The sequence below is a fragment of the Bos indicus genome, chromosome 24 (genome assembly GCF_029378745.1).
Source record: "Bos indicus isolate NIAB-ARS_2022 breed Sahiwal x Tharparkar chromosome 24, NIAB-ARS_B.indTharparkar_mat_pri_1.0, whole genome shotgun sequence".
Lineage (NCBI taxonomy): Eukaryota > Metazoa > Chordata > Mammalia > Artiodactyla > Bovidae > Bos > Bos indicus.
The window spans coordinates 45931180-45957474 of NC_091783.1; the positions used below are offsets into that span (position 1 = coordinate 45931180).

Consider the following 26295-nt stretch of genomic DNA (forward strand, 5'->3'; position numbering starts at 1 on the left):
ATAGCAAATATCTTTGGCAGAGATAGGGAACTGTCCATCAACATGTTTCCTTCTTCCCTGGTAATAAAATTTTAACTTGACCTTATGGTCACCTAGCTAGTGACCACATTTCCAGGCCTCCTTGGCAGCAGGTTCAGTTGTTTGATGAACTTGGGGCCAATGGGATGTGTGCAGGTATGATGGGTACAACCTCTGGATCCTGGATAACAAAAAGACAAGCCTTAGACAAGACAGGGTTTCTGCCTTCCCCCTCCACACAAGCTAGACCTTGAACAAGACTGATATTCAGCTTCAGCCTTGAAGGTGTCAGCAGTGCCCTGGGGGGTGGGGTGGGGTGGGTAGCAGAGTCACAATATGAAAGAACCTAGATCTCTGAATGACCATGAGAAGCAAGGGCACCTGCCTGCATAACAGCTCACCTTGGGACTGATACATGGGAGAGATGTCGCCTTCTCTCTTTTTTAATCCATTATATTTGGGAATTGCTTTTTTCCCAACAGGTTAACCTTTCTCTGAACAAAAATACCTCCTCCTACTCAGCGACTGGCTCATCCTTGCCCGCCCCTTGTCTGGCCACATTTTTCTCCAGCTTCCTTACTATCTCCTTGCAACAGATACTGAGACTCTGCCCCGCCATAGGATATTTTAACCTGGCATGTTGATGTTCTGATCATTCTGACAAGGGCTGATTTGCTTAATAATTTTACTATTTCCCATTTATGCTGCTTGGCAGTAGCTGCATTCTGCATGCTGTATGTAACCATTGTCAGGGAGGTTTACATTTTGGAGACGATTTTTTCCTTCCATCAATAATAATCACTTCAACACCTATATAAAAGTAAAGTGAAAGTCGCTTGATCTCATCCTACTCTTTGCGAGCCCATGGGTATAGTCCATGGAATTCTCCAGAATACAGGCATGGGTAGCCTTTCCCTTCTCCAGGGGATCTTCCCAACCCAGGGATCAAACTTAGGTCTCCCACATTGCAGGTGGATTCTTTACCAGCTGAGCCAGAAGGGAAGCCCAAGAATACTGGAGTGGGTAACTTATCCCTTCTCCAGTGGATCTTCCCGACCCAGGAATCAAACCAGGGTCTCCTGCATTGCAGGCAGGTTATTTACCAACTGAGCTGTCCGGGAAGCTTCACCAAGATGAAAACTCTTCCTGGCACACTAAAAATGTGGGAAGGGGTAGAAAAAGAAAGAAGGAGGCAGGAAGAGGGTAAGAGAGAGAGAAGGAAGCAAGCATAAGAACAGTAGATTTGCCAAAGGGACAGCAGCCACAGAAAAGTGTCCTGCATCTTCTGTATCCACTTCTCTGTTTCCCATCCTGGAAAATCATCCGAGTGGTTCCTCTCTTGGTTTTCCACATGACTAAACCCCACGGGTCTCAGTTAATCATGCTTGGGCCCGCCTGGCTGCCTCTCAGTTCCTCCAGCGCCTGCAGAGCCCTGCAGGGTGCAGACCCGGGCATACCTCCCACCCCCTCCCTTCCTTCCCCCTCACACCCACGCCAGGGAGGGGTCTCACCAGGGACCTGGCTGAGTGCGGGGCCAGCCCGGGGTCTCCGGACTTCACAGCATGGAAGGGTCCTTCCGACTCCTGGCCTGCTTGGTGTGCATCATCCCAATGGGTGAGTTTCCCACTATTCTCTCCAGCGCATTTTCAGAAGAGATTAGGTGCTCACAAACTTGGAGGGACAGTCTTCTCCCTGCACTCAGGGCAGCTGGGTTGCCAGGGCCTCCAGGCCTGTGGGAAGGGAGAGCTGCACTTCGGGAGGCTGTGGTGACAGAAGCCATAACGCTAAGTCCAGGCTTTGCCTTGGGTTCTGGGGACTTGAGGCAGTGCCGGGCTCCTCTGGGCTTCAGTGTCCCCACCTGTAGAAAGGTCGCCTACCCCACCCTTTGCTGTGAGGAGCCAGGGGGCATAATGGGCCAGCTCTGGGGAGGACAGGCTCTAGGTGGTGTTGTCATCCAAGCGCTATGCATCTTAATGGGCTCCCCCTGGGAAAGCGGGGAAAGCACACAGCTGATTGAGGGTAAGGGTGGCACCTTCATGTGGGCAGTAGGCAAGTGATTGAGGGCACCCTTCTGCCCAGCAGGAACCCCAAGAAGGGAGGCTTGAGCAACAACATCACTTCACTTAAGATCACTTAGCTCAAGGAGTTGGTGTCCCTGGAAACAGCGTGTCTCAAAAAGTGGTCATAGATCATCTGCATCAGAATCCCAGGGGAGGCAAACCTCTGTTAAAATGTACATTCTTTAGCTCTGCTCTGCAGAATCAGAAAATGTCAGGAGCAGGGCCAAGGAATCTGCATTTTCAACCATCTTCTTGGGTGATTCTGATGCAGGATTCAGTCGAGGGCCACTGGGATAAGTGACAAAGGCCATCCTCATGTCCCCACTGTCCAGGCCCCAGTCTTCTCCTTTACCCCACTCGGGCTGAGACATCCCTCTCATGACGATGTCCCTGGACTCAGCATCCAGGCCTCTCTGTGTACAGCCACTGGCCACTGATATCACGGTGCTCCAAGCTGTTAGTCAATCTTCCTAAGCTGGAGTCCTGTCTCCACGACTGGATCATAAACTCCCACTCCCAGGCTCCTCGGGCCTTTCTCTTTAGCTTTCAGCACTCAGCAGAGTCCTATTTGGGGCTGATTTGAATAGTAACAGCAAGTACCTCTTATTAAGGGCTGGGCACTTTAAGTATTGGGCTTCCCTGTGGCTCAGCTGGTAAAGAATCCACCTGCAATACCGGAGACCTGGGTTGGGAAGATCCCCTGGAGAAGGGAAAGGCTACCCACGCCAGTATTCTGGCCTGGAGAATTCCATGGACTGTATAGCCTGTGGGGTCACAAAGAGTCAGACACGACTGAGTGACTTTCAGTCATTCACTCACTTTAAGTATTAATAGTCATTCAAGTAAGCATCATAATCCTATGAGAAAGGAACTATTACATTCTCTCTTCACAGATGAGAAAATTGAAGCACAGAGGGGTTCAGTGAGTGGTGCAGGGTGAAGCTGGGATTTGCTCTTGGGGATGTGCGCCTCAATCTGGGACCACACCACCAGCTCCCATGCCACACTGCCCACGGTCCCACCCATAAAGCCCCGTGGTGGTGGCTGACAGGGGAGGGGCTTTCTTTGGCCAAGTTGACCCAATTCAGACATCTTTCTGGATGATTTAGGGTTGGATCCCACACAGAGGATGGGGCTGGAGGAGGTGACCCTCCCCAGGCCTGGGGGCAGATGGGAGAGTGGGTCAGAGAAGCACTGAAGCTTGGCTCTGCTATTTGCCAGCTGGATGGCTCTGGGTATGCTTAATCACTTCAGTTGTGTCTGACTCTTTGCAACCCTATGAACTGCAGTCTGCCAGGCTCCTCGGTCCATGGGAGTCTCCAGGTAAGAACACTGGAGTGGGTTGCCATGCCCTCCACAAGGGGGTTTTCCGGACCAAGGGATGGAACCCGCGTCTCTGGCGTCTCCTGCAGGGGCAGGCGGGTTCTTTACCACTAGCGCCACCTGCAGGTTGCCTAACTTATCTGAGCCTCATTGAACTGGGGTGGGAGTTTATGATCCAGTCCGGCGCTGTGAAGGAGAATCCGGTCATGGGTGGAAGGCCCCCAGCACAGTCCTAGCACTCAGCAGCTTGTTGGTTAAGCGGCAGTGAAATGTTGCTCAAGTCAGATAGCTTCCAGGGCTGTTTTGTTTGGGATTTTTTTTTTCTCCTCCAAGAGTCAGCAGCAATGAATCAGACAAAAAAGACCAAAAAAAAAAAGAAAACTTAGAGGAAGCATGAGCAGTCACATGCTGAAGTACAAAACCCAAACCACACAAATGCTCCAGCTGTGTGTCACAATTCTTCAGGGAGGCTGGGCATCCGTGGGAGCCGTGGCAGCTAGCCCAGGGAGGGGACTCCTTCTTCTCGTGGCCAGCAGCTGCTTCCTGCTTGAAACCAGGAGGTCGTGAATTCTGGGGGAGCAGCGTCTCGCTGCCTGAAACCCTTCTGAGGCCGTTCACCCAGGAGCCTCTCCGCGAGCTGGCGGGCCTGGAAGAGGCCAGAGCTCAAGCGGCCCGAGGGCAGGGAGACCCCAGGCCACAGTCCTGTCCTGTCTGTCACACCTCCGAGCGAGCACAGGACCCTGGGCTGGCCTTCGGCAAAAGTGAAGTGGGTGGAATTCATGCAGGAAACATCCCCCTCTCCCATTTTCTGGGCCTTCTCCCTCATTCTGGCGCCCCCTACCTGCACCTGGTGCCCTGGGGCAGCCCCTCATCCCCTGGGGGCCCACACCACACACTCTCTTTTGTCTTTCCTTTCTGTCTCCCCACAGATCTGCTTTTAGAAAGCGGGCGATGTCAGGGGACATGAGAGGTGGTGGGAAGAGCGGTGGTCTGGGAGCTCCGGCCACTTGGTGACCTCGGACAAGACCTCCGTTGGTCCCCAAATCTCTGATGACCGGTGCAGTGACCACAGTGGTTGTCAACCTGAAGGACCATCGTGCTGGGCCTTTGATGGCAGCTCATTTCCTCTTCACCACAACCCCGCAAAGTGAAGACCCTTGTCCCTGTTTTCAGGGATGCTCAAGGAGCTCAGGGGACTTCTGGGTGTCAGAGCCTGGATGAGACCTGGAGTCTCCCGAGGGCCAGGCTTGCCCTTGACACTGCCTACACCTGTGTGCAGTGGGTGGTGAGCCTGAGGCAAAGCTTGGGACTCAGAGGAACTTACTTTGCTAGCTCTAAACTCCTGCAGAAAAACAAACTGGAAAGGCAAGACGATTTGCACAGTCACCCAAGGTCATGGGGGTTTATCTGGGACGTGGGGAAAGGTCAGGGACTGCTGTCATGGGCCCAGGAAGAAATGAAGATTGGATGAGCCAGGACACTTCCTCTGTCCCTGGTGGCTACTGTGGCCAGCAGCTGGGACCGAGAAGTCCTGCCCCCGGAGGAGGAGGGGTGTAGGAGTGGGAGCACGGCGGGGACGGCTGAATCAGAACTCCCAAGAGCAACGCCATGTGACGGACACTGGCCCCGGGGCAGGCTCCACTCAGGGCTCTGCATCTCCATCGGCTCAGCGAGAGGATCCAGATCCACAACCACGCAGCCAGAGAGGCAAGGTTAAAGGGGAAACGGGACAACCGAGGGCAGAGGGGAACAGTCAGGCCTTTCAACAGCTCACTTGTCCCTTTGCCTCCCCTGTCCCTGGAACCTGCGGGGTCTGCTTCTCAGTGGAGGATGGACTCCTGTTTCTGTTCCCTCCTCCCCTCTCTGGTCTCCACTCTTTTCTCACTTTTTCTCGGCTGATAACCTGTCTGGACTGCTACATGCAGGCCCAGAAGGCAGAGTTATTGAGAACAAACTGCAGGGCAGGAAGGAATCGGAAAAGTGAGAATGGGGTGTTCAGGTTCTGCAGATGTCTCTATTGCCGAGTCCCTGTCCCACCCCGGCACCCCTGGCACAGGGCTTTGGAAGCTGATACTCAGCGCTGCAGCCCCCAACCTCTCTCAGTGAGCATCATCACCTTGGGGAGATGGGAACAACTCAGAAAGCTTAGTAAGTGGCTGTGCAAGACTATCAAACATGGGCGCCTCTTTCTGAGTAGCTGAATTTGCTGGATAACTAATAGCTTGTTTTAAAATACCTAAAGTCTCTCGATTAATTTTCAATTGCCATATTTCTAAAATGCTTCCTAGACATCTTCATCATTTTTATCAAGATATCATTTTCCGACATAGACTTTTAGATTTAAAAGTCTCCTTAGTAAACATCTAAAGACGTCATTTCACAGATAAGCCCACTGAAGCCAGAGCTACGAGGATTCACCTAAAGTCACAAAGTCACAGCCAGTCTAGCCAGGGCTATAGCCCCAGACAGAGCCTGAGACCCCATCTGAGAGGCACACCTCTCACGGCAATAACCCTTCCAAGGTGACTCAGGTCATGGCCGTGAGCATCTGTTCCACCAGCCTGCTGTGGGGAGTGATGCCTCAAGGCCCTCTGCACTTACTCATCCTCTGAAGGGTCCCATTTGTGCTGCACTTGGATCATTTCCGTCCTGAGTCATCACATTATTTTTTCCGAACCCTCCTCCCTAACAGAAAGCTGATTATCATCCCTAGCTGCTTTCAGTGGACCTACAAACACAAGTCACTTTCTAGCTTTTCAATCTGTTATTTCCTTAGGCTGGGAAACTAATTAAACAAACTTGTTAGAATTGTAAGTAAACGAAAAACAAACAGTGGCTGAGCCAGTCTAAACACACTGAGGAGGCAACTGATTGGTTTGGTAACTGTATCCCCAACACCCGCAGAGGGTTAATCACCTGACGGACCCTCAATAAGCATCTATTGTGTGAAAAAATACATGAATCTCAGGTTAGCTAAGGGCAAGGCCTGTGCTATTGCATGCCTAAGGTGTCGAGTTGAGCCACAGATAGAGCAGTGTCTGGAGCCAAAACAATCCCCCCACTAAGCTGCTTGAGTTTTCTGCCCAGAGTCCTCCTTCCCACCACTGGCAAGCACCGCCCCCTGCTCCCTCCTGGTCCCAGTCTGTTTGCAGAGCTATTGAAGGAGGGAACTAACATCGCTGAGCGTTCGCTGAGTGACAGCACTATCCAGGTGGCCTTCATGGGTGACTTCATTCCATCCTCAATCTTATGAGGAAAGTACCATGTTCCCCATTTTGCATTAGAAGAGCCTGAGACTTGGGACATTAAGCAACAGATACCGCCCAAAGATCTCCCTGTAAGTGGATCGGCCCAGAATAGTGCCAGGGACAGACTGGGTCCTCCAGACAAGTGAGAATGTCATCCGCCTTCAGCTATACCAAAGTGGGAGTGCTCTTCACCGCAGCCCGTGGCCCACCATTGAGGGGAGGCATTTCGGGCATAGGAAGAATTCAGGCCTCCTGTTGACACTCGGAGGTTGACAGAGATGAGGCAGAGAGAGTAGAGACCCTCCCTATGAAAGAGGCTGTGGTTCCAGCTCAGGGGCCATCCCTGCCATGTCCTAAGAGATATGCAGAAGCTTCGAGAAGGAATGGTAAATGTCACGGGAACTGGGGAGCTTGGATTCCTGCCAAAGCAAATGCATTTGCTCCCTGGGTAATTCCTGTCGGGACTTCCCTCACCTCGAGTCCCCTGGGTGGACTCATCCAACAGTGAGTTCCCGTGCCGCTTCTTGGAAGCCCACACAGCAGGTTAACTGTCACACCTGGTGAACGGGCCTCTGTGTGCCCTCTCTCCTCCTAGAGCAGAACTCACTCTGAGAGGGAAGGGCCCTGGCCAATCACATGCCAGGATGCTCCCAACCCAGGCTGCCATCCTCAGGCAGACAGAGTCCAGGGACACGACCCACCTGTAGTCAAAATTCAGCCTCTGTACACCGGTGTTGGATTAAGTCTTGGGGACAGAGTTTGGGGTGAAGTAGAAAGAAATAGCTTTATTACTTTGCCAGGCAAAGGGCTAATGCCCTCAACACTGCCTTTTGGACACTGGGAAGAACGTGGGCCTCCTGGTGACCTAAAATGTGGGTCCTGCCCAGGAAGGGTAGTGAGCGATCATATAAAATTCAAGGAGAAGGGTGTGATGGGCTCACGGACATTCTTCTGATTGGTTGCTGGTGACGTAATTGGGAGTCAGCGTCATTTTCTGGTTTCAATTAGTCTGGGGTCTATGCGCTTGTGGGCTGCATACAGTTAACTTCTACCTGGTGGGAGTTTCAGTATCTGCAAAACAGCTAAAGGACATGCACAGAATATCATCTATAGTCCTTGTACAGGTATGTTAAATCGCTCTGCTGCTGCTGCTGCTGCTAAGTTGCTTCAGTTGTGTCCAACTCTGTGCGACACCATAGACGGCACCCCACCAGGCTCCCCCGTCCCTGGGATTCTCCAGGCAAGAACACTGGAGTGGGTTGCCATTTCCTTCTCCAATGCGTGAAAGAGAAAAGTGAAGGTGAAGTCGCTCAGTCGTGTCCAACTCTTTGCAACCCCATGGACTGTAGCCTGCCAGGCTCCTCGGTCCATGGGATTCTCCAGGCAAGAATACTGGAGTGGGTTGCCATGCCCTCCTCCAGGAGATCTTCCAGACTCAGAGATCAAATCCGCGTTTCTTCTGTCTCCTGCATTGGCAGGCAGGTTCTTTACCGCTAGCGCCACCTAGGAAGCCCCATAGTCCTTGAGGAAGAACTAAAGGTCCGTCCTTTGTTTATTGGCTAAAGTATTATTGTTTTGTCTTGCTTGATTGTTTTCCTTTCTTTTTGCATTTTCCCATCTCTGATGAAGTTTATTCTTTGTCTAAGGTTTTTCTACAGACAAGGCAGGTGGAAGACATGGGTGGGTGTCTGTCCTGCGGAGGCCTCATAGGGTCCTGCTCAGTAACACTTGGAGGGGAAGACTTGACTCTGCCTGGTTGGTCAAGTGACCTGGCCGAGTCTCTCGGCTCTCTGAGCCTCAGATCTCCTTCTCCAAAGGGGAGCCAATAACAGCACTCCATTCATGGATTGCTGCACTTATGAAATAAGGTTCGCAATATCTCCCCCCAAGCCCCCAGAGCACATGTACTCTGGCCCCCTTATCCTGTCACATCTGCATCCTCTGTGCTGATGTCCATACTCCATTTCACCCTTTGCCTAGAATGCCTGCAGCCTACCTCAAACCCCATTCCTTTCCCAAGGCTCTTCCAAAGTGGCAGCTCTCTCGTGGGGCCTCCAATCAACCCCCTCCATCCACCCTTTCTGCCAACCTTGGCTCCCTCCCTTCTGCTCTCTCACAGCGATTCAAGTCAACATCAGCTACTATGTGGCAGATGCATGTTGGGCTACAGCCGCACAAATACGACCCCCACCCATGGTCCCTGCCCTCCAGGAGCCCCTGGGTGCCTGGACAAAAGATGCAGTTGAGTTCTGGGGCATGGAGAAAGGGGCACCAGACCCAGGCTTGGGGCTCAAGGAAAGTCTCCCACTGTAGGATGACTCAGCAAGGTCTGGGGACAAGTAGGAGGGAGCTGGTGAGTGAAAGGGCCCCGCCCCACGTTCAGACAAGAGAGATCACTGTTTGTGTTCCTCCTGGCAGGCTTTAGTGTAACTATGAGTTCACAGACCTGCAACCCTTTCCGAGCTGTGAGCTCCAATAGGCTGATAAATTATTCTCTTGTTCTTTGTAGCCCCAGCTCTGGTCCCAGTGCCTGGCTTTGAGAGGGGATGTGTCCAGAGCAACATCAAACAATCCCTGGGAAATCAATGCCTGGCTCCATGATGCCTGTGAGAGGCGGGAGGTCAGAGGAGGCTGAGGTCACAGAGGGTGGGAGCACAGCGAAACTGAGGCAGGGGCTGAGCCTCGAGATGGGGACATGCTTTCTGCAGCTGGAAGTACTGAATGAAAAAGCAAACCTTGAGAAAGTTTTCTCAAATTTGAAACTAGGCCCTCTGATTATTAACTGGGCATACAAGCTCTTACTAGGAATAGATGAGGAACCTGGCTGGGGTTCAAAAGCGTATTTCCACTTGTCCAGAAGAAAGGAGATTCGGCTTAGAAACGGACTGTGTGGGAAAAAAAAAATGTGGTTTTATTTCACTGCAAGCTTGGCGCAATCCCAAAGTGAGGTTTTATGTGAGACACAGCTCACACAACCCAATTGTACCCCACTCTGCCTGGCCCAGCACATGTGGAGGCCTCGGGGTGAGGACACTACACTGCAGGGAGAGTACCAAGTGGCCAGTGAAGATGGAGAGAGGCAGGTGAAGGGCTGGGACATCGGCCAGAGAGGACAAGGCTTATGGGTCCAGGAGAGCCATGATGGGATCTGGGGAGGGCCATCACGGAGAGGGGATGAGAAGGCTCCAGACAGAGACAGTGAGGAGCAGGAGACATTGGTTCTGGGAATGTTGCTCTCCTTGGATAAGGCCCGAGTTTCTATGCCCTTAATACACTAGAGTGCAGCAGAGGAACCAGGCAGTCCTGAGCCTGAAGGCCCAGGAGGAGTGCCCTGTCCTGTACATTATTCATAGATGGGATGAGTTCCCTGGAGGATGGTCTGCCAGCTGTGAGCTGAGGGGATTCCTGTCCAAGATACAAGTTGGGCTACTGCCAAGAGCAAAGAGCACTGGACTTGGATCATGTGATGTGATGTGTGTGAAAGAACTTGGCAAATTGCAAAGCCCTTTGGAAATACAGGGGCTCCTATATTATTCCCTGTAGAGATCCCTGCACCCAGGCACCAGCAACTCAGCCTGCCCCCTCCTTGAGGAGGCACCCCTTGGTCTGATCCTTCCAGCACTGACACCCATCGGCCCACCCGGTTCACCCCTCTCCCAAAGAAGCACACATCTGCGACAACAGAGGCTGTGAGTGACCTCCAGCCCTCCCTAAGCTGCAGCAGAGTGCGGCTTGCAGACCTTAGGTCAACCACACTTCGGAGGCCCACGACATGGGAGGTGAGGAAACCTGAGCCCAAAAGAACTTGTGCAATGCGAGGAGGCAGCATGAAGGTCTGCGCCTCTTGGTCTCTCAGCTCCCTGTCTGGACGCTGGCCTATTGGAAAGCCCACTTGGGTGAAACTGCAGTACAGAGGAACCTCAGTCACCAACTCAATGCATCAGCTTCAAAACATACCACCCCCTCCCAAGGCCTCCGTTGCCCCTCTGTAAATGAGAATGTTGCTCTCCTTGGATAAGGCCCGAGTTTCTATGCCCCTAGTGGTGGCTCAGACAGTAAAGCTTCTGTCTGCAATGCAGGAGACCCAGGTTCGATCCCTGGGTTGGGAAGATCCCCTGCAGAAGGAAATGGCAGCCCACTCCAGTATTCTTGCCTGGAAAATCCCATGGACGAGGGAGCCTGGTAGGCTTACTGTCCATGGGGTCGCAAAGAGTCGGACACGACTGAGTGACTTCACTTCACTTTAGTGCATTAAAGCGCTGCAGAGGAGTCAGGCAGCCGGGAGTCTGAACATCAGCTTTGCCTCATCCTAGTAGGCAACTACTTAATCTCTCTGTGCCCTGGTTTATTAACATGTAACCTGGGGCTAACTCTTCTTACCTCTAGGATCACTTGTGAGGACTAAAAGAGATACCACTGGGAACTTGCTCAACACAGAGATGAACAGTAAGTGCCTTTACTATCATCATCATCAGGTGGGGGGGTTGGGGGTGGGGAAGTATTACGGACACAATGTAACCACAGGATCCCCGAGGTTTTCTGAAGCAGGGCAGGTTTGATGGAGAAGAGGTTGGGAACACTGGGCCTGTCGGTGAGGTGGGACCGCCCTGAGTGAAGCAAACAGTCCCAGGGAAGCGGGGATGGAGAGAGGGAAGCGGGAGGGGCAGGGGAGGATCCAGGCACCTAGAAAGTCACGGGGGTCAAGGTCCTGGGAGATGCCCCTGGAGTCCTGGGATGGCTTTCCAGACTCCCCCTCCTCCTCCGCAACTGGCGAGGGGAGGAGGGCGCTTCCTGTGCCCCGGGGGGTTCTAGGCCCCTCGGGATGCGGGTAGGGTAGACGCACGCGCCCGCGCTGCCCGCCCGCCCGCCTGCCCGCAGGTGCGCCCGCGCAGCGCTGGTCCATGCAGGTGCCGGCCGAGGTGAGCGCGACGGCGGGCGAGGCCGCGGTGCTGCCCTGCACCTTCACGCACCCGCACCGCCACTACGACGGGCCGCTCACGGCCATCTGGCGCGCGGGCGAGCCGTTCGCCGGCCCGCAGGTGTTCCGCTGCGCCGCGGCGCGCGGCAGCGAGCTGTGCCAGACGGCGCTCAGCCTGCACGGCCGCTTCCGGCTGCTCGGCAACCCGCGCCGCAACGACCTGTCGCTGCGCCTCGAGCGCCTGGCGCTGGCCGACGACGGCCGCTACTTCTGCCGCGTCGAGTTCGCGGGCGACGTCCACGACCGCTACGAAAGCCGCCAGGGCGTCCGGCTCCGCGTGACGGGTGAGCGCGCTGCCCGACTTCGCTCGCCGCGTGCCGCGGGGCTCTCGGTGCGGGGTCTGGGCTGGGATCCGAGGGGTTACAACGGGCACACCCTTCCTCTAGAGCAGGGTGCTCCCACACCTGGAAGGGCCACAAGCCCCCAGGTAACTGGTTCAAAGGCCGCGGAATCCTGGCCCCGGGACGGGCTGGGTGGAGCCTGGGATGGGTGCTGCAATGAAGCTCGTAGACAGTGAGTGTGCCCCAACAGCCCTGAGACTAGCGGGGAGAAAAACGAGGAACAAGGACTGCAGCGGGCCGTGTGCACTGAAGGGGGCACAGGGAGCCCACCACGTGCCCAGCACTTCGCTAGACCCTGAGGTTTAAGGATGGGGGGCCAGGATCCTAGTAGGGTGATTCTCAAGCCTGGTTAGCTCTGGAATGACTTAAGGAGCTTTTTTTTTTTTTTTTAATCCGAGACCCCCGCTGTGGGGGACCCAGGCGTTCTGGGTTTAGTTTGGCTCTGCCAGGAACCACTCATGTGCCCGTGGGCTGGCTGGGCAGCCTCTCTGACCGCACTTCAGTTTCCTCGGACTTGTCTGCCTCAGTCTCACGGACTCGGTGAATCCGTCTCCACTCGAGATGTCAGTGAGGCTGTCTGGGGAGTGCCCTTGAAATCTCTCCAGCAGACCGCCCCTCTCCGCCCCACGCCGCCCTGATCCTGCGGCTGCCTGCGTGCATGCCATCGCTTCAGTCGCCTCCCACTCTTTGCGACCCCGACCCACCAGGCTCCTCTGTCCATGGGATTCTCTAGGGAAGAATGCTGAGTGGGTTGCCATTCCATTCTCCAGGGGATCTACCGGACCCAGGGATCGAACCCTCTTCTCTTTTGTCTCCTGCATTCACAAGTGGCTTCTTTACCACTAGTGCCACCTGGGGAAGCCCCAATCATGCGCTATCACTTAGTAAAGACGTTTAGAAAGCACTTGCCCAGGCACCCCACATGAATTAACTTGTCAGATCTTCCCCAGAACCTCATAAAATAAGTGATCCCCATTTTACACGTGAAGAAACTAAGGCCCAGAGCGATGGAATAACTTGCCAAAGGCCACACCTGTTGTGGGAACCCAGACGCCCTGGCGCCCCGAGCGCCTCTTCCTTCCGCTCATATCCTATCCTCGCTCCCTCCTCCAGCCCTCTCCACGAAGGGGACAGGGAGGGCTGCCCCTTGCCCTTTCCTTTGCCCGCCGCTGCTCTGACCGCGCTTTGCTTTCTCCCGGGTCCTCCTTCGGCCGCCGCCCGCAGCCGCCCCGCGGATCGTCAACATCTCTGTGCTGCCAGGCCCGGGGCACGCCTTCCACGCACTCTGCACAGCTGAAGGGGAGCCACCGCCCGCCCTAGCCTGGTCCGGCCCGGCCCTGGGCAACGGCTCGGCCGCCACGCGGAGCCCAGGTCATGATCACGGCCACCAGGTGACTGCCGAGCTGCCCGCGCTGGCCCACGACGGCCGCTACACGTGTACGGCCTCCAACAGCCTGGGCCGCGCCGAAGCCAGCGTCTACTTGTTTCGTTTCCATGGCGCCTCCATGGCCTCGGCGACCGCCCTCCTGCTCGGCGCGCTCGGCCTCAAGGCGCTGCTGCTGCTTGGCGTTCTGGGCGTTTGGGCCACTGCCCAGCATCGCCTAGGTGGGTGCGACCCTAGGCCAGGATGGGTGCTCAGGGCAAGTGGGGCTCTCCTCCAGGCTGACCACCTGGCCTGACACAACTGGAATTTCATTAATGCACCTGTGGTCTCCTTCTCCTTCCTGGTCAAGCCCGGGAGGTACCAGCCAGAGTGAGCCAATTTTACCATCAGGAAGCTGAGGCCGGAGAGGTTAGGGAACTTGCCTCCAGCCTAGAGTCACAGAGATACAGACTCACCCTTTTGCCAAGTGCCCCATCATCCGTCAGGGCCCTGACCACACACAGGCTTTCCCAAATAGCACCATTTCATTCATTAGGTTGCAGCAGCATCCCAAGCACCACCTACATGCTGCATAGGTGCTGGAAATACACAGAAATGAATATAACATGGTGCCCTGCCCTTGAATGGGATGCTGAGAAGTAAGCAGATAAATGCAGTCTGCAGACAGAAGTGCAGTCAACCCAGGTACTGCAGAGGCCCAGAGGCCTCTCTCTGATGGGGCATTGGGACAGGAGCCAGGCGGCAAGGCTGTGCACAGTAAAGGGAGGCTAAACCAAAGCAGCTGGGAACTGGGAGAACAAGGAGCTAGTAGTGTTCCTAGCAGAGGGAACAGCATCTATCCAAGCGTGGAAGCTTGAACTAGCAAGCTATCTTCAGAGAGCTGTAGTCACCCCTCCCTACTCTCACTAAGCTGGATGGGAGATTTGTTCTGTGCCCCAGAGAAGGGGCTTCCTGAGCCTCTCAGCTCACCTAAGTGAGTAGCACCAGCCTCAGACTCTCCTGGGATGAAATCCAAAATTTGCCACAGTTGCCTTGGCTGCCATCTTTGCTGGGGCCACACTGGCTTTCTTGCAGGGTCTTCAAACCCACCAAGAATTCTGTGCTTCAGGGGCCTCAGAAAAGCAGGTCTCCCTGCTAGGTGTGCTCCTCACTCCCCGTCTTCCTACGTAACTGTCATCTTTCAGGTCACTCCTTCACATTCTGCTGGCTAGCTCGTCTCCCTCCAGACCAGTCTCTCACGGTGGGGTGGGATGGGCAGCAGGGCTTGGAGCCCAGAGGCCACCGTGCAGATTCATGCCTCCTTTCTCTCTGTTCCTCACACAGAGCACCCAGTCACCCCGGACGCTCCGCCAAGGTAAGCGAGCTAGCCCACTCCCACCTTGCCCCTCTCTGGTTCCCACTGGCAAAGAGGTACGGGCTTCTCAGGCAGAGCGGCGCAAGAAGAAACAACGGACAACAGGCTGGGGTGGGGGTTCTAGCCCTTCTCAGTGTCAAGGCTCTCCCTGCTGCCCCCTGAAGCTCCCGCTCCTTCAGTCCGCCAAGGCTGACCAGCGAGACCAGGCCACGCTGACCTGCTTCCGCACTCCCGTCCCACCACGTTCCCAGCGCTAACTTTGGGCCTTGCACTGGCCTGTCTCCCAGGCCAGCTGCTTGGTGTCCATGCTGTTGAAGGTCATTTTTCTGTGTCTGCCTTATCTCTGCTCCTAGAGGTATCCCTGAAGACCGTATTTTTCCTCTCGTAGTGCCCAGTGTTCTAGAACAGATCCACACAAAAGCCACCATAGGGCAATCATTGTCTCAGACACCCTACTGAATGAAGGCTTTGCAAGCAAAATGTCAGTAGAGGTACTGAGGGCTTAATTGAGGGCCCACAGACCTAAAAGGTAGGAAGTGTGGACCTTACCCCTTCTTGGTGTCTGTCCAAGTGAAGGCCCATATTGAAGAACAAACGCTTCCTGGGAGGCAGGAAGCCGGTGACAGCCATCTAGGACCCCTTAAACAAGCCTAGGCACTCCTATAGCTCCGCTCCACCCGGGCCTGGGGGCTGGGAGAGCCGCACCGCCAGCCCAGAACCCTCTCTGCAGATGTCCACTCAGCAGTCCCCCACATTCTAGAATTCCTGTGCAAAGTCCCTTTTCTTTACTAACTTACTATTGCACCAGGGCACCTAAATCAGAAAGCTGACCACTGCTCAAAACATCAGTTGATCCCTATCACGTACTGGGCACTGTTTTGGATGCTAAAGGTAAAGCAAAAATCCTCCATCTCAGAGAACTCACACTTGAATGTGGAGAATTTTAATAAATACCTAAACAAGAGATCTTAGATTATACAATAAGAGCTGTGGGGGAAAAAAAATGGACAAGGCGATAGAGCAAAGCCCCAGGAGAGGGAGGTGCCACTGGGCTGTGGCTGCTTCAGACCCGTCATCCTGTCTGAGGACAGCGAGAGATGGGAGGCAGGCACCCATACGGGCAGGTAAGGGTGCTGGCGGCAACCGGGAGGCAAAGGCTCAGGCATGACCCAGGGAGGGGGTGGGGAATGCAGGCAGGCTGCAGGATTTACCCTGAGTGCGATGGGAAGTCGGTGAGTGGTTTAAGTAGGCGAATGGCCCCATCTGAACAGGAGTGGAGGCAGGAGACCTGGGAGGGCTGTTGATCAGGACTGCGGCTGGCTCGGTTGCATGGCTGAAGGTGGCAGCAGAGAGGGTGGGGCGATGGGGCAGAGGCAGGGCTGGCCGGAGGCCTGCTGGGCAGCACAAGCAAAGACGGGGCACACAGAGGCAGGGCAGACAGAGGCCTGCTGGGCAGCACAAGCAAAGACGGGGTGCACAGAGGCAGGGCAGACAGAGGCCTGCTGGGCAGCACGAGCAAAGATGGGGCGCACAGAGGCAGGGCAGACAGAGGCCTGCTGGGCAGCACGAGCAAAGGAGGGAGCCAGCAGTTCTGGAGCTGAAAGCCTGGTGCCGCTTACAGAGCTGAAGACGGGGAGAGAAGAGGGGCGGTGGAGAGCCCCAGGTGGGCATGTAGGCATGTAGGGCATGGGGCATGTAGGTCTGAGAGGCCCAGGAGGATGTCCTGGAAGTCAGGAAAGCATCTGGAGCTCAGGAGGTCTGGCCTGGAGGTGGGTTTTGAAGCCACAGACTATATCCCTTTGATAAGACAGAGACTCTGATCTGGGATGCTGTCGCCTGGGTGTCCCTTCCCTGGTCTGCAAGTTCTGCTGCTGCCCAGCCTCCAACCTTTGCTTGGTCTCCAGACCCTGTTGGACGTAGGCCCCTGACGCCCATCTCACCCCTGCTTCCACCCTTTCCTGGGCTGGGGTTTGGGCAGTCAGAGACCTCTCCTGTTTGGGTGGTCAGCCAACTTTCTCCTGCCCACAGGCCCCAGGCTCAGGAGTCCAATTATGAGAATTTGAACCAGATGAGCCCTCGGGGCCCACCAGCAGCTGTGTGTTCACCGTGAGGAGCCCACTGGCCACCCCCATCCACTGGTCACCACGAGGAACAAAGGCCAACAGGAGGCTTGGCTGGGACGGCCCTTCCTGGCTCCCGGGCACTTTGACAGCCGCAGCCTGGCGACACCCCGAGGAGGTCAGGACCGTGCTCAGAGGCTCAGAGGTCTCCCGTGTGGACTTCTGTCTTTGAGCCCCAGCAATATTTCTCTCTAGGGGGCAGCAGTTTGAAAGTGTGTGTATGTGTGTGTGCACGTGTGTGCACAGGAACCCAAGTGTGACCCTTCTGCAAAGCTCTTTTCACCTTTTCTTAGAACAGAGCAAAGCAGGCAGGACACTGGTCAGAGGGGTCTCCAGGCCCCAGCTCCATCTGGGTTCTGTCACTGACTTGCTATGCGGGCCAAGGCACTTTTTCGCTTCTCTGTTGAACTTGTCCACTATCGAACATGGACAGTATTATTCTTCCCTCCCGGCTTAGGGGCTATCAGGGTCTGAACACAAAGTGGATGTGGAAGGGCTTTGGGCAGTACAAGGCCATCCACAGATGTGAGCAGGGTTATAGGCTCCTCCTTGCAGAGCCGCCTTGGACAAGCGTAGCTGCCACCCTGGCCCCGCTAAGAGTGAGGAGTCCAGAGAGCAGCCCAGGGCTGGGCCATGCCACCCTGCAGTCCCAGGAACATTGAATCAGCAACGAGGAGAAGTCCGATGTTCCTGCACCCTGAGGTCTCCTCTGCGACTGTCCCACTCTGCCCACCTCTCACCCCATCAGCTGCTCTGCCCTGCCTTCAGCTGGGACCTCTGGGAAGAGGAGACAAAACACCCATCACCTCAAAGCATCTGAAAATTCACTGTCCTTAAGGACCACAAGCCGGGAGGTGTGAGGACCAGTCTGGGCCGCAGTGGGTCCGTGGGTAAAGCAGCCGCAGCTCTGACCTGCCTCCACCTGCTTCTTCCCTGGATGTGCACCGGCCAGAAGTCCCGGGAGTTTCCCACCTGCCCAAGTGCTGCCAGGCTGCCTCCGGGCCGCGGCCTTCCATCCTCACACTGGATCATTTTAGTCCTGCAGTCCTTGGGGACAGGTTGAGGGGGGAGGCATGCTTGGGACTGGACAATCTAGCAAGAGAAAAGGGCCACAGAGATCGGGGACGCAAGAGGCAGTGGGAACACACTTTCTTTCCTCCAGAACTTTTCCAGAAGCTGCAGTGGTAGATGGGGTCCTTTCTGATGCTTTCTGCAGAGATGGCGCAAAGGCTGAAGAGCCTTCACAAGTTAACAAGCAGGGCGGGGGGTTAGGAGGCTCCTTCCCTCCTCCTGGAGCCATCGCCAGAGTAAAAGGGTGATGGCGGCTCACGGTTAACTCAGGATCCATTGGGAGACTGTCTGACTTGTTCAGAGGTCAGAGGAGGTGGCATCCATAACTCGCTGGGCAGGGATACTTTGGGACACCTCCACGGAGAGTCCCATGTCACCAGGGAAGGGCACGGGGTGGTGTGTCTGTCTTAGAGCATCTGCCCGGTCTTTGAGGCTTGTTTCACAGCCAAGAAAAAAGTGATAGGAATTGTATCACGTGCATTGTTTTGTGCTAGCAGCTGGGCCAGTGTTTGGGGGTATAGAAGTGAGCAAGGCTCGGCTAGGTCACGCTGCATTAACACACCCCAGTCACAGTGCCTAGAACAGTTAGGTTTCTTCCCTTCAAAGCTGCCTGCTTGGCACAGATCATCAAGAGGCTGTGTGCATTTCACTTACTCAGGGACCCAGGCTCTCAGGGGCCCACCCTCTCTAATGTGCATTGCTGGGTTGGATCAAAAGAAAGCTCCAGAAGGTCTTCCACTTGGGATCATAGTTCATTGGCCAGAACTACCCAGTGGGGAGGTCCCAGGGGGCCTCCAGCGGCTGGGCAGTGGGACCCTTCACCATACCTAGAAGGAGGGAAGCTGGAGCCTTTGGGAACAGCTGTGAAAATTCCACAGGGGGACTCTCTAGGGGTCTCATGCTAGTGAGCAACACAGACCAGTAAGCGGGAATCATGTCTGCTGGGCATCAGTCTGCTGGGGTTCTATTGGAGCACCTAAAAGGGGTGACTGACCCAGTCCTCCTGGAGGAGGGGATGTGGAGATGGTACACGTTGGCCATGTAAATGGGGGAGAATGGAGATTGGGAGGTAAGGGGAAAAAAACCAAAAGGGACGTTCTGGGCGAAGGCCAGTAGGTAAGCATGCTGTCTAAGCAGTGGAAAGTTGCTGGAGCACCGGGCAGAGGCAGTGTGTCTGGAGCCGAGGCGGCAGCATGGAGGCTCCCGGGCACGGCGGGTGCTGCCCCAGCAAGAATGAGCAGCTGAGTCTGGGTTTCTACCTTCGGACCTTAGGCTGTTGGAGCACCATTCTCCTGATGGGTTCTAAGGATCACCTGCATCAGGGACACCTGGGGAGCTTGTTCAGCTCCTCGTTCTCAGCATCCCTGCACCACCCAGATCACAGGGTCTATAAGGGCAGGCTCTATAGACACAGCTCCTCGTTCTCAGCACCCCCTGCACTACCCAAATCACAGGGTCTATGAGGGCAGGCTCTATAGACAAAATATCCAGGGGGTTTTGGCCCTAACTTTGTAATACGATTATTTTCAAACACACACACAACTGAAAAAGCTAGATGATCACCCAGATACCCACTACATACATTCAACACTTCCTAACATTTTGCCATATTAGTTTAATGCACGTGTGTGTCTGTGTGTGTGTGCGCATGTGTGTGTATTTGGCTGAATCATTCAAGAGTAAATTGTGGAAATCACAGTACTTGACCCTTAAATATCTCAGCTGTGTCTCCTGAGAACAAGTGCTCTCTCCTCCATAACCTAAAGGCCATTATCACATTTGAGAAAATTAACAATTATTTAATAATATTGTTGTATCACCCACATTCATATTTCTCCAATTGTCCTTTTTTAGCTTGTCTCCAACAAGTTGACTCCAGGTGATTTTTAGGTGACATGACTGGAGACTCCCTCTGAGTCAGCCCACTTGTCAGGGTGCTGGCTGCCCCCGGTGATCCTCCCTGCAGTGTTTGGGCTTGGAGAAGGACTTCCCGTGGGCTGGGGCAGCAGTCTTTCTCTCTGCTGTAGGGCTTCAGACACAGAGATGGACCAGGGGAGGCCCAGTGAGGAGGGAGAGCCCAGGCAGCCTCCTGCCCAGTCTCCAATTAAAGCGACTGCTAAGGGCAGAGGGGAGAGTGGTGAGGGGTGTTGACCATCCCCAGACCCCCTTGCCTGCCCAGAAGCCTGGTGGTCCTGCAGCTCACCTCTCTCAGAGCACCAAGACGCTGTCGATGGTGAGCAAGGAGCAAGCGGTGGGCAGTGGGCTCAGTCAGCAGTGTCCTAGAGCCTGAGAAGTGACCCGGAGATGTGATGTTTTGAAGACAACACTTGGTAGTGTGGTGCAGGGCACAGCACTCTCTGCTCCTGGCCACCTGCCAGGCTGCTCCTGGAGGTGGGCAGCAGGAGGAAGGGTGACTACTGCACAGGTGCCCACCCAGGTCTGCCAAGAGCACCGCACACCTTCTCTGCCTTCAAGGAGCTATTAATAATATCCTAAATCTTAAATTGAGATGTAGTTACATGAGAAATAATACCCACGAGATAATGTACAATGAAGGTAGGCCTGCCTTGGGACAGAAGTGCCACTGAGTGGGGCTGAGTTTTCACGTATGTACATATGCCTCTTGCCAGACTGGACAGCAAAGCCAGGTGAGGGTAGGCCTCAGCCAGTCACAGGGGAGAACTTGTAGACCATGAGCTGGGGTCTTGGGCTTTGTCCCGCCTCCAGCCTGGCACTTAGGTCCAGTCCCACGCCCTCCATAATAACAGCTCCTCATTCTCTGGGACCTCCTGTGGTCCTCAACCTCCCTTCCCTTCCGTGATCCCTTGTAGTTCTCACTAAAAACCTAGGAGACAGGAAAGGCTGCAGGTATCCTGTGCACCTTCTCCTTCCCAGGTTCTCGTGTGTCTTTCCTCCTCTCCTGTGCCCCTTCCTCTCTGTCATATTTTATGAGCTAAATGGAGAAAACACAGTCTCCCAGTGCAAGGATTCAGAATTACTTGGGGTTGGAGCTCTCTGGTTTTCCCAGGTTTGGGCCCCCAGTCCTTCATCTTCCAGCCTCTGTCCCCAAGTCCCACATGTGAGTGAACTCAGAAGGGTCCCAGGGCTGAAGACTTCCCCAAGAGTGCCCGTTGGAGACACCTCCACCAGAGGCTGCTGGCTCTGACCTCAGGTGGAGGGGAAAGGTGGGGTGGGGAAGGGAAAGGAAGGAGGATGAGAAGTTAGACGGAGGGGCCTTAAGAAAGATTAAGGAGAACGTGTCAGGGAGCTGGTCAACCAGAGCAGATTCCAAAAGAAATCTGGTCCAAGCCACAAACTTAGGCTATGAAAAATGTGGTGTTCGGGAGAGAGGCTGGGTTGGTCCCTTGGACCAACACACCAGGAACGTGGCTCTGTTTCCTACAAGGGTTTAGGCTAGCAGAGGAAGACCAGGAGGGAAGAGGTCCGTCTTCAGAAGAGAGGCAGGTTTCAGAGGAAGATCTTGGCTCCCTCAGTCTCTAATTTTCACTTGCCCCTTGGTGACGTGGGGGGCCTCCACCTTCATTTCTCTGGGCCTTCCCTAGTGATGATAGTCTAGAGATAGGTAACCTGATTCCTATAGCAGGAAGCATGACAACTTGCCTCTAAGCCACCTTTAAAAATCCTGTGGTTCTGTCTGGAGAGGGAAGCCAAACCCAGACAAAGGGCACAAGGGGTGGAGAGACATACAGGGCATCATCCTGGCTGCTGTTGTTCAGGCACTAAGATTGTCCTACTCTTTGTGACCTCATGGACTGCAGCACGCCGGGCTTCCCTGTCCATCACTATCTCCCGGAGTTTGCTCAAACTCATGTCCATTGAGTGGGTGATGCCATCTAACCATCTTATCCTCTGTCGTCCCCTTCTCCTCCCGCCTTCAATCCTTCCTTTTCCATTGGGTCAGCTCTTCCCATCAGGTGGCCAAAGTACTGGAGCTTCAGCTTCAGCATCAGTCCTCCCAGTGAATATTCAGTTGATTTCCTTTAGGATTGACTGGTTTGATTCATTGTCAATCAGCCCCTTGATTGACAAGAGACTCTCAAGAGTCTTCTCCAGCACCACGGTTGGAAAGCATCAGTTCTTTGGCTCTCATCCTTCTTTATGGTCCAACTTTCACATCCATATATGACTGCTGGAAAAACCATGGCTTTGACTAGACAGACCTTTGTTGGCAAATTGACATCTCTGCTTTTTAATATGCTGTCTAGATTTGTCATAGCTTTTCTTCCAAGGAGCAAACATCTTTTAATTTCATGGCTGCAGTCACCATCCACAGTGACTTTGGAGCCCAAGAAAATAAACTCTGTCACAGTTTCCAATTTTCCCCCCTCTATTTGCCATGGAGTGATGGGACCAAATGCCATGATCTTAGTTTTTTGAATCTTGAGTTTTAAGCCAGCTTTTTCACCCCTCTTTCACCTTCATTAAGAGGCTCTTTAGTTTCTCTTTGCTTTCTGCCATTAGAGTGGTATCATCTGCATATCTGAGGTTACTGACATTTCTCCCAGCAAGCTTCCAACCTGTGCTTCATCCAGCCCAGCATCTGTCATGATGTACTCTGCATAGAAGTTAAATAAGTAGGGTGACAATATACAGCTTTGACATACTCCTTTCCCAACTTGGAACTAGTTCATTGTTCCATATCTGGTTCTAACTATTGCTTCTTGACCCATATACAAGTTTCTCAGGAGGCAGATAAGGTGGTCTGGTATTCCCAACTCTTTAAGAATTTTCTACAGTTTTTTGTGATCTACACAGTCAAAGGCCTTAACCTAGTCAATGAAGAAGTAATGTTTTTCTGGAACTCCCTTGCTTTTTCTATGCTCCAACAGATGTTGGACATTTGATCTCTGGTTCCCCTGCTTTTGCCAAATCCAGCTTGTACATCTGGAAGTTCTCCATTCATGAATTATTGAAGCTTAGCTTGAAGGATTTTGAGCGTTACCTTGCTTGCATGTGAAATGAGTGCATTCTTTGGCATTGCCTTTGGGATTGCAATGAAAACTGACCTTTTTCAGTTTGTTGTGGCCACTGCTGAGTTTTCCAAATTTGCTGGCATATTGAGTGCAGCACTTTAACAGCACCATCTATCTTTTAGGATTTGAAATAGCTCAGCTGGAATTCCATCACCTCCACTAGCTTTGTTCGTAGTGATGCTTCCTAAGGCCCACTTGACTTCACACTCCAGGATGTCTGGCTCTAGGTGAGTGATCACACTCTCATGGTTATCCAGGTCATTAAGACATTTTTGTATACTTCTTCTGTGTATTCTTGCCACCTCTTAATATCTTCTGCTTCTGTTAGGTCCATACCATTTCTGTCCTTTATTGTGCCCATCTTTGCATCAAATGTTCCTTTGGTATCTCTAATTTTCTTCAAGGGATCTCTGCTGCTGCCGCTGCTGCTGCTAAGTCGCTTCAGTCGTGTCCGACTCTGTGGGACCCCACAGACGGCAGCCCACCAGGCTCCCCTGTCCCTGGGATTCTCCAGGCAAGAACACTGGAGGGGGTTGCCATTTCCTTCTCCAATGCAGGAAAGTGAAAAGTGAAAGTGAAGTCGCTCAGTCGTGTCCAACTCTTAGCGACCCCATGGACTGCAGCCTACCAGGTTCCTCCACCCATGGGATTTTCCAGGCAAGAGTACTGGAGTGGGTTGCCATTGCCTTCTCCTTATTTCTTTACATTGTTCACTTAAGGCTTTCTTCTCTCTCCTTGCTATTCTTTGAAACTCTGCATTCAAATGGGTATATCTTTCCTTTTCTCCTTTGCCTTTCACTTCTTTTCTCAGCTATTTGTAAGGCCTCCTCAGACAACCATTTTGCCTTTTTATATTTCTTTTTCTTGGGGATGATTTTGATCACCACCTCCTTTATAATGTCACAAACCTCCATCCATAGTTCTTCAGGCACTCTGTTCAGATCTAATCCCTTGAATCTATTTGTCACTTCCACAGTATAATCATAAGGGATTTGATTTAGGTCATACCTAAATGGCCTAATGGTTTTCTCTACTTTCTTCATTTAAGTCTGAATTTGGCAATAGTAGTTCATGATATGAGCCACAGTCAACTCCTGGTCTTGTTTTTGCTGACTGTGTAGAGCTTCTGCATCTTCAGCTGCAAAGAATATTATCAATCTGATTTCAGTGTTTACCATCTGGTGATATCCATGTGTAGAATTGTCTCTTGTGTTGTTAGAAGAGGGTGTTTGTTATGACCAGTGTGTTTTCTTGGCAAAGAAACTGTTCGCTTTTGCCCTGCTTCATTTTGCACTCCAAGGCCAAACTTGTCTCTTACTCCAGGTGTCTCTTGACTTCCTACTTTTGCATTCCAGTCCCCTGTGGTGAAAAGGACATATTTTTTTGGTGTTTGTTAATTCCTAAAGTTCTTGTAGGTCTTCATAGAACCATTTAACTTCAGCTTCTTTGGCATTAGTGGTTGGGGCAGACTTGGATTACTATGACGTTGAATGGTTTGCCTTGGAAACAAACCGAGATCATTCTGTCCTTTTTGGGATTGCATCCACATACTGCATTTTGGACTCTTTTGTTGATTGTGAGGGCTACTCCATTTTGTCTTAAGATATTCTTGCCCACAGTGGTAGATATAATGGTCATCTGAGTTAAATTCACCCATTCCCGTCCATTTTAGTTCACTGATTCCTAAAATGTCGACATTCACTCCTGCCATCTCCTGTTGGGAAATCCGAAGTCAAAAGTGCAGGCCTTCCCACCTTACTTTGGCTCATCCAAGAAGAGTCTAAAAGCAATGGAAATGAAAGCTAAGGAAGAACTCCCTAGCATTCTGATATAAAGTGATTTCTGGAGCAGATGTGGACATGCTCAGGTTACTCTGCCCTCCCTGGCAGCTTGGTTCCCTCTCTGAGGCTCTCCCACCCCCACCCAGGAGCTCAGGTGGTGGGAGCCTTTGCACAGTTTCACGTGCTTTCTCCGACCTGGTCACAAACACATTACAGACCTCGGAGCTCTCCCCAACTTTCTTGGGATCATCTGTCTACTCCAATTCTTAAACCCCCAAGTCTTAAGTTCTCTTTGAAACTAGAGCCCTCACCCATTGTGGTGAAACGTCCACCCATTATAAGTTTTCTAATTACATATTTTTCTTTTTGTGATTTCCAGCTGAAAAGACCTGCCAACCAACTTGCCAAAAATGAGACATCTACCACATGTAAATTAAATTTGAATCATTTATTTGCAGAATTATACTTAACCAGTTCTCATTTCATGTCTCATCATTATATAAGAAAAAAAACTCATCCTTTGTACAAGCATGTAAAATGTCAACAATAAGTAAATATTATACATTTAATGACCAAAATAAGCTGTGATTTTTCAAGGGCACACTAGGCATGTGGGAAGGAAAAAAGTTGAGCACACTTAAGAAGTATTTGCTGCCACTTGAGGAAATTAAGCCACTGGAAGAAAAATAAATCCTAACCCTCGTGCTCAGGAGATATTACATATGTACATTAAAAAATAAAAGTTTTAATGAAAAACATTCCTTAGTGGTTTCATTATCCCAAAATAGTCAGTAGTTTTATTTTTTCAAGTTATTGTTACCAGAAATCAAACCGATTATTTACCACTGAGTCACCAGGGAAACCCTATCTAGACTGAAGGAAGCATCAAGCACAGCCTCTATAGGACACACGATGCATCTATCATGCAGAGGGTCAGTCAGCACGGACCAGGATCATCACAGACCAGAACAAGGTCGGTATTAGCACCTGGCTGGAAGCCAAGAACTTTATCCAGAACCTCCCAGATACAAATGGAGGATCACAGGAGGAGACTTCTTCTTTTTTAAGCAACACACTTACTTTGCCCATTATACTCTCCATTTTGCTTAATAAGACAAAATTAACTGAGCAGAATAGTTTTCAGTTCAAATTTAAATTATATTAATAGTTATCTCAAAGTAAGCTGTAACAGTCCAAAATGTGGGAGATAGTTTTGAAGGGTAAGTGCAAAGCGCCTTATTGTCGGACGTATCATGCAGGCCGGTGATGAGACCAGTCTTCAGCAGCAACTGATGATAAACCAAGCTCTGGAGCTTGACTCAGCGACGATTGAATGTGCCAACCAGAGGGTACAGCTGCTGAGCCGATGCTGCCCACATGTCCAGGGGAGCGAGCGCTGCTGCTGGACCCACACTGGTGTTAGGCCAACCCCCAAGGCAGACGCTAGTCTGAGGGCACAAAGCCTGAGGTGGCACACGGTCCTGCAGGTGGTGCCAGCTTATGCATGTGGTGCCAGATTATGCATGTGCTCTGGGCACCTCATTTGTCTCACCTGAGTCCTGCCCCTGCTATTCCTGGGCATGTGTGCTCACTCAGTCGTGTCTGACTTCTTGTGACCCCATG

The 26295-nt window shown here is 52.7% G+C and overlaps 1 protein-coding gene across 2 annotated transcripts; it reads left to right on the forward strand.

Annotated features, from left to right (window-relative positions):
- The first annotated feature begins 1387 nt into the window (after positions 1-1387).
- Positions 1388-25430, forward strand: SIGLEC15 (sialic acid binding Ig like lectin 15). Of its 2 annotated transcripts, XM_070778987.1 has the most exons (7): positions 1388-1632; positions 4331-5113; positions 11036-11095; positions 11528-11911; positions 13193-13573; positions 14676-14706; positions 16735-25430. In XM_070778987.1, the coding sequence occupies exons 3-7, from the start codon at positions 11089-11091 to the stop codon at positions 16814-16816; spliced, it is 885 nt and encodes a 294-aa protein (XP_070635088.1). In that variant the 5' UTR covers positions 1388-1632; positions 4331-5113; positions 11036-11088; the 3' UTR covers positions 16817-25430. The 2 variants fall into 2 exon arrangements, with proteins under 2 accessions (XP_070635088.1, XP_019842559.2); XM_019987000.2 differs by lacking the exon at positions 4331-5113.
- Positions 25431-26295: the final 865 nt, after the last annotated feature.

Bases quoted from the DNA above. Each gene is read 5' to 3' on its own strand.
- SIGLEC15 (XM_019987000.2), top strand. From the start codon at position 1,581: ATGGAAGGGTCCTTCCGACTCCTGGCCTGCTTGGTGTGCATCATCCCA. The intron at 1,633-11,035 runs GTGAGTTTCCCA...TCTTACCTCTAG, and splicing joins GGTGTGCATCATCCCAATGG to GATCACTTGTGAGGACTAAA. The intron at 11,096-11,527 runs GTAAGTGCCTTT...GCCTGCCCGCAG, and splicing joins GCTCAACACAGAGATGAACA to GTGCGCCCGCGCAGCGCTGG.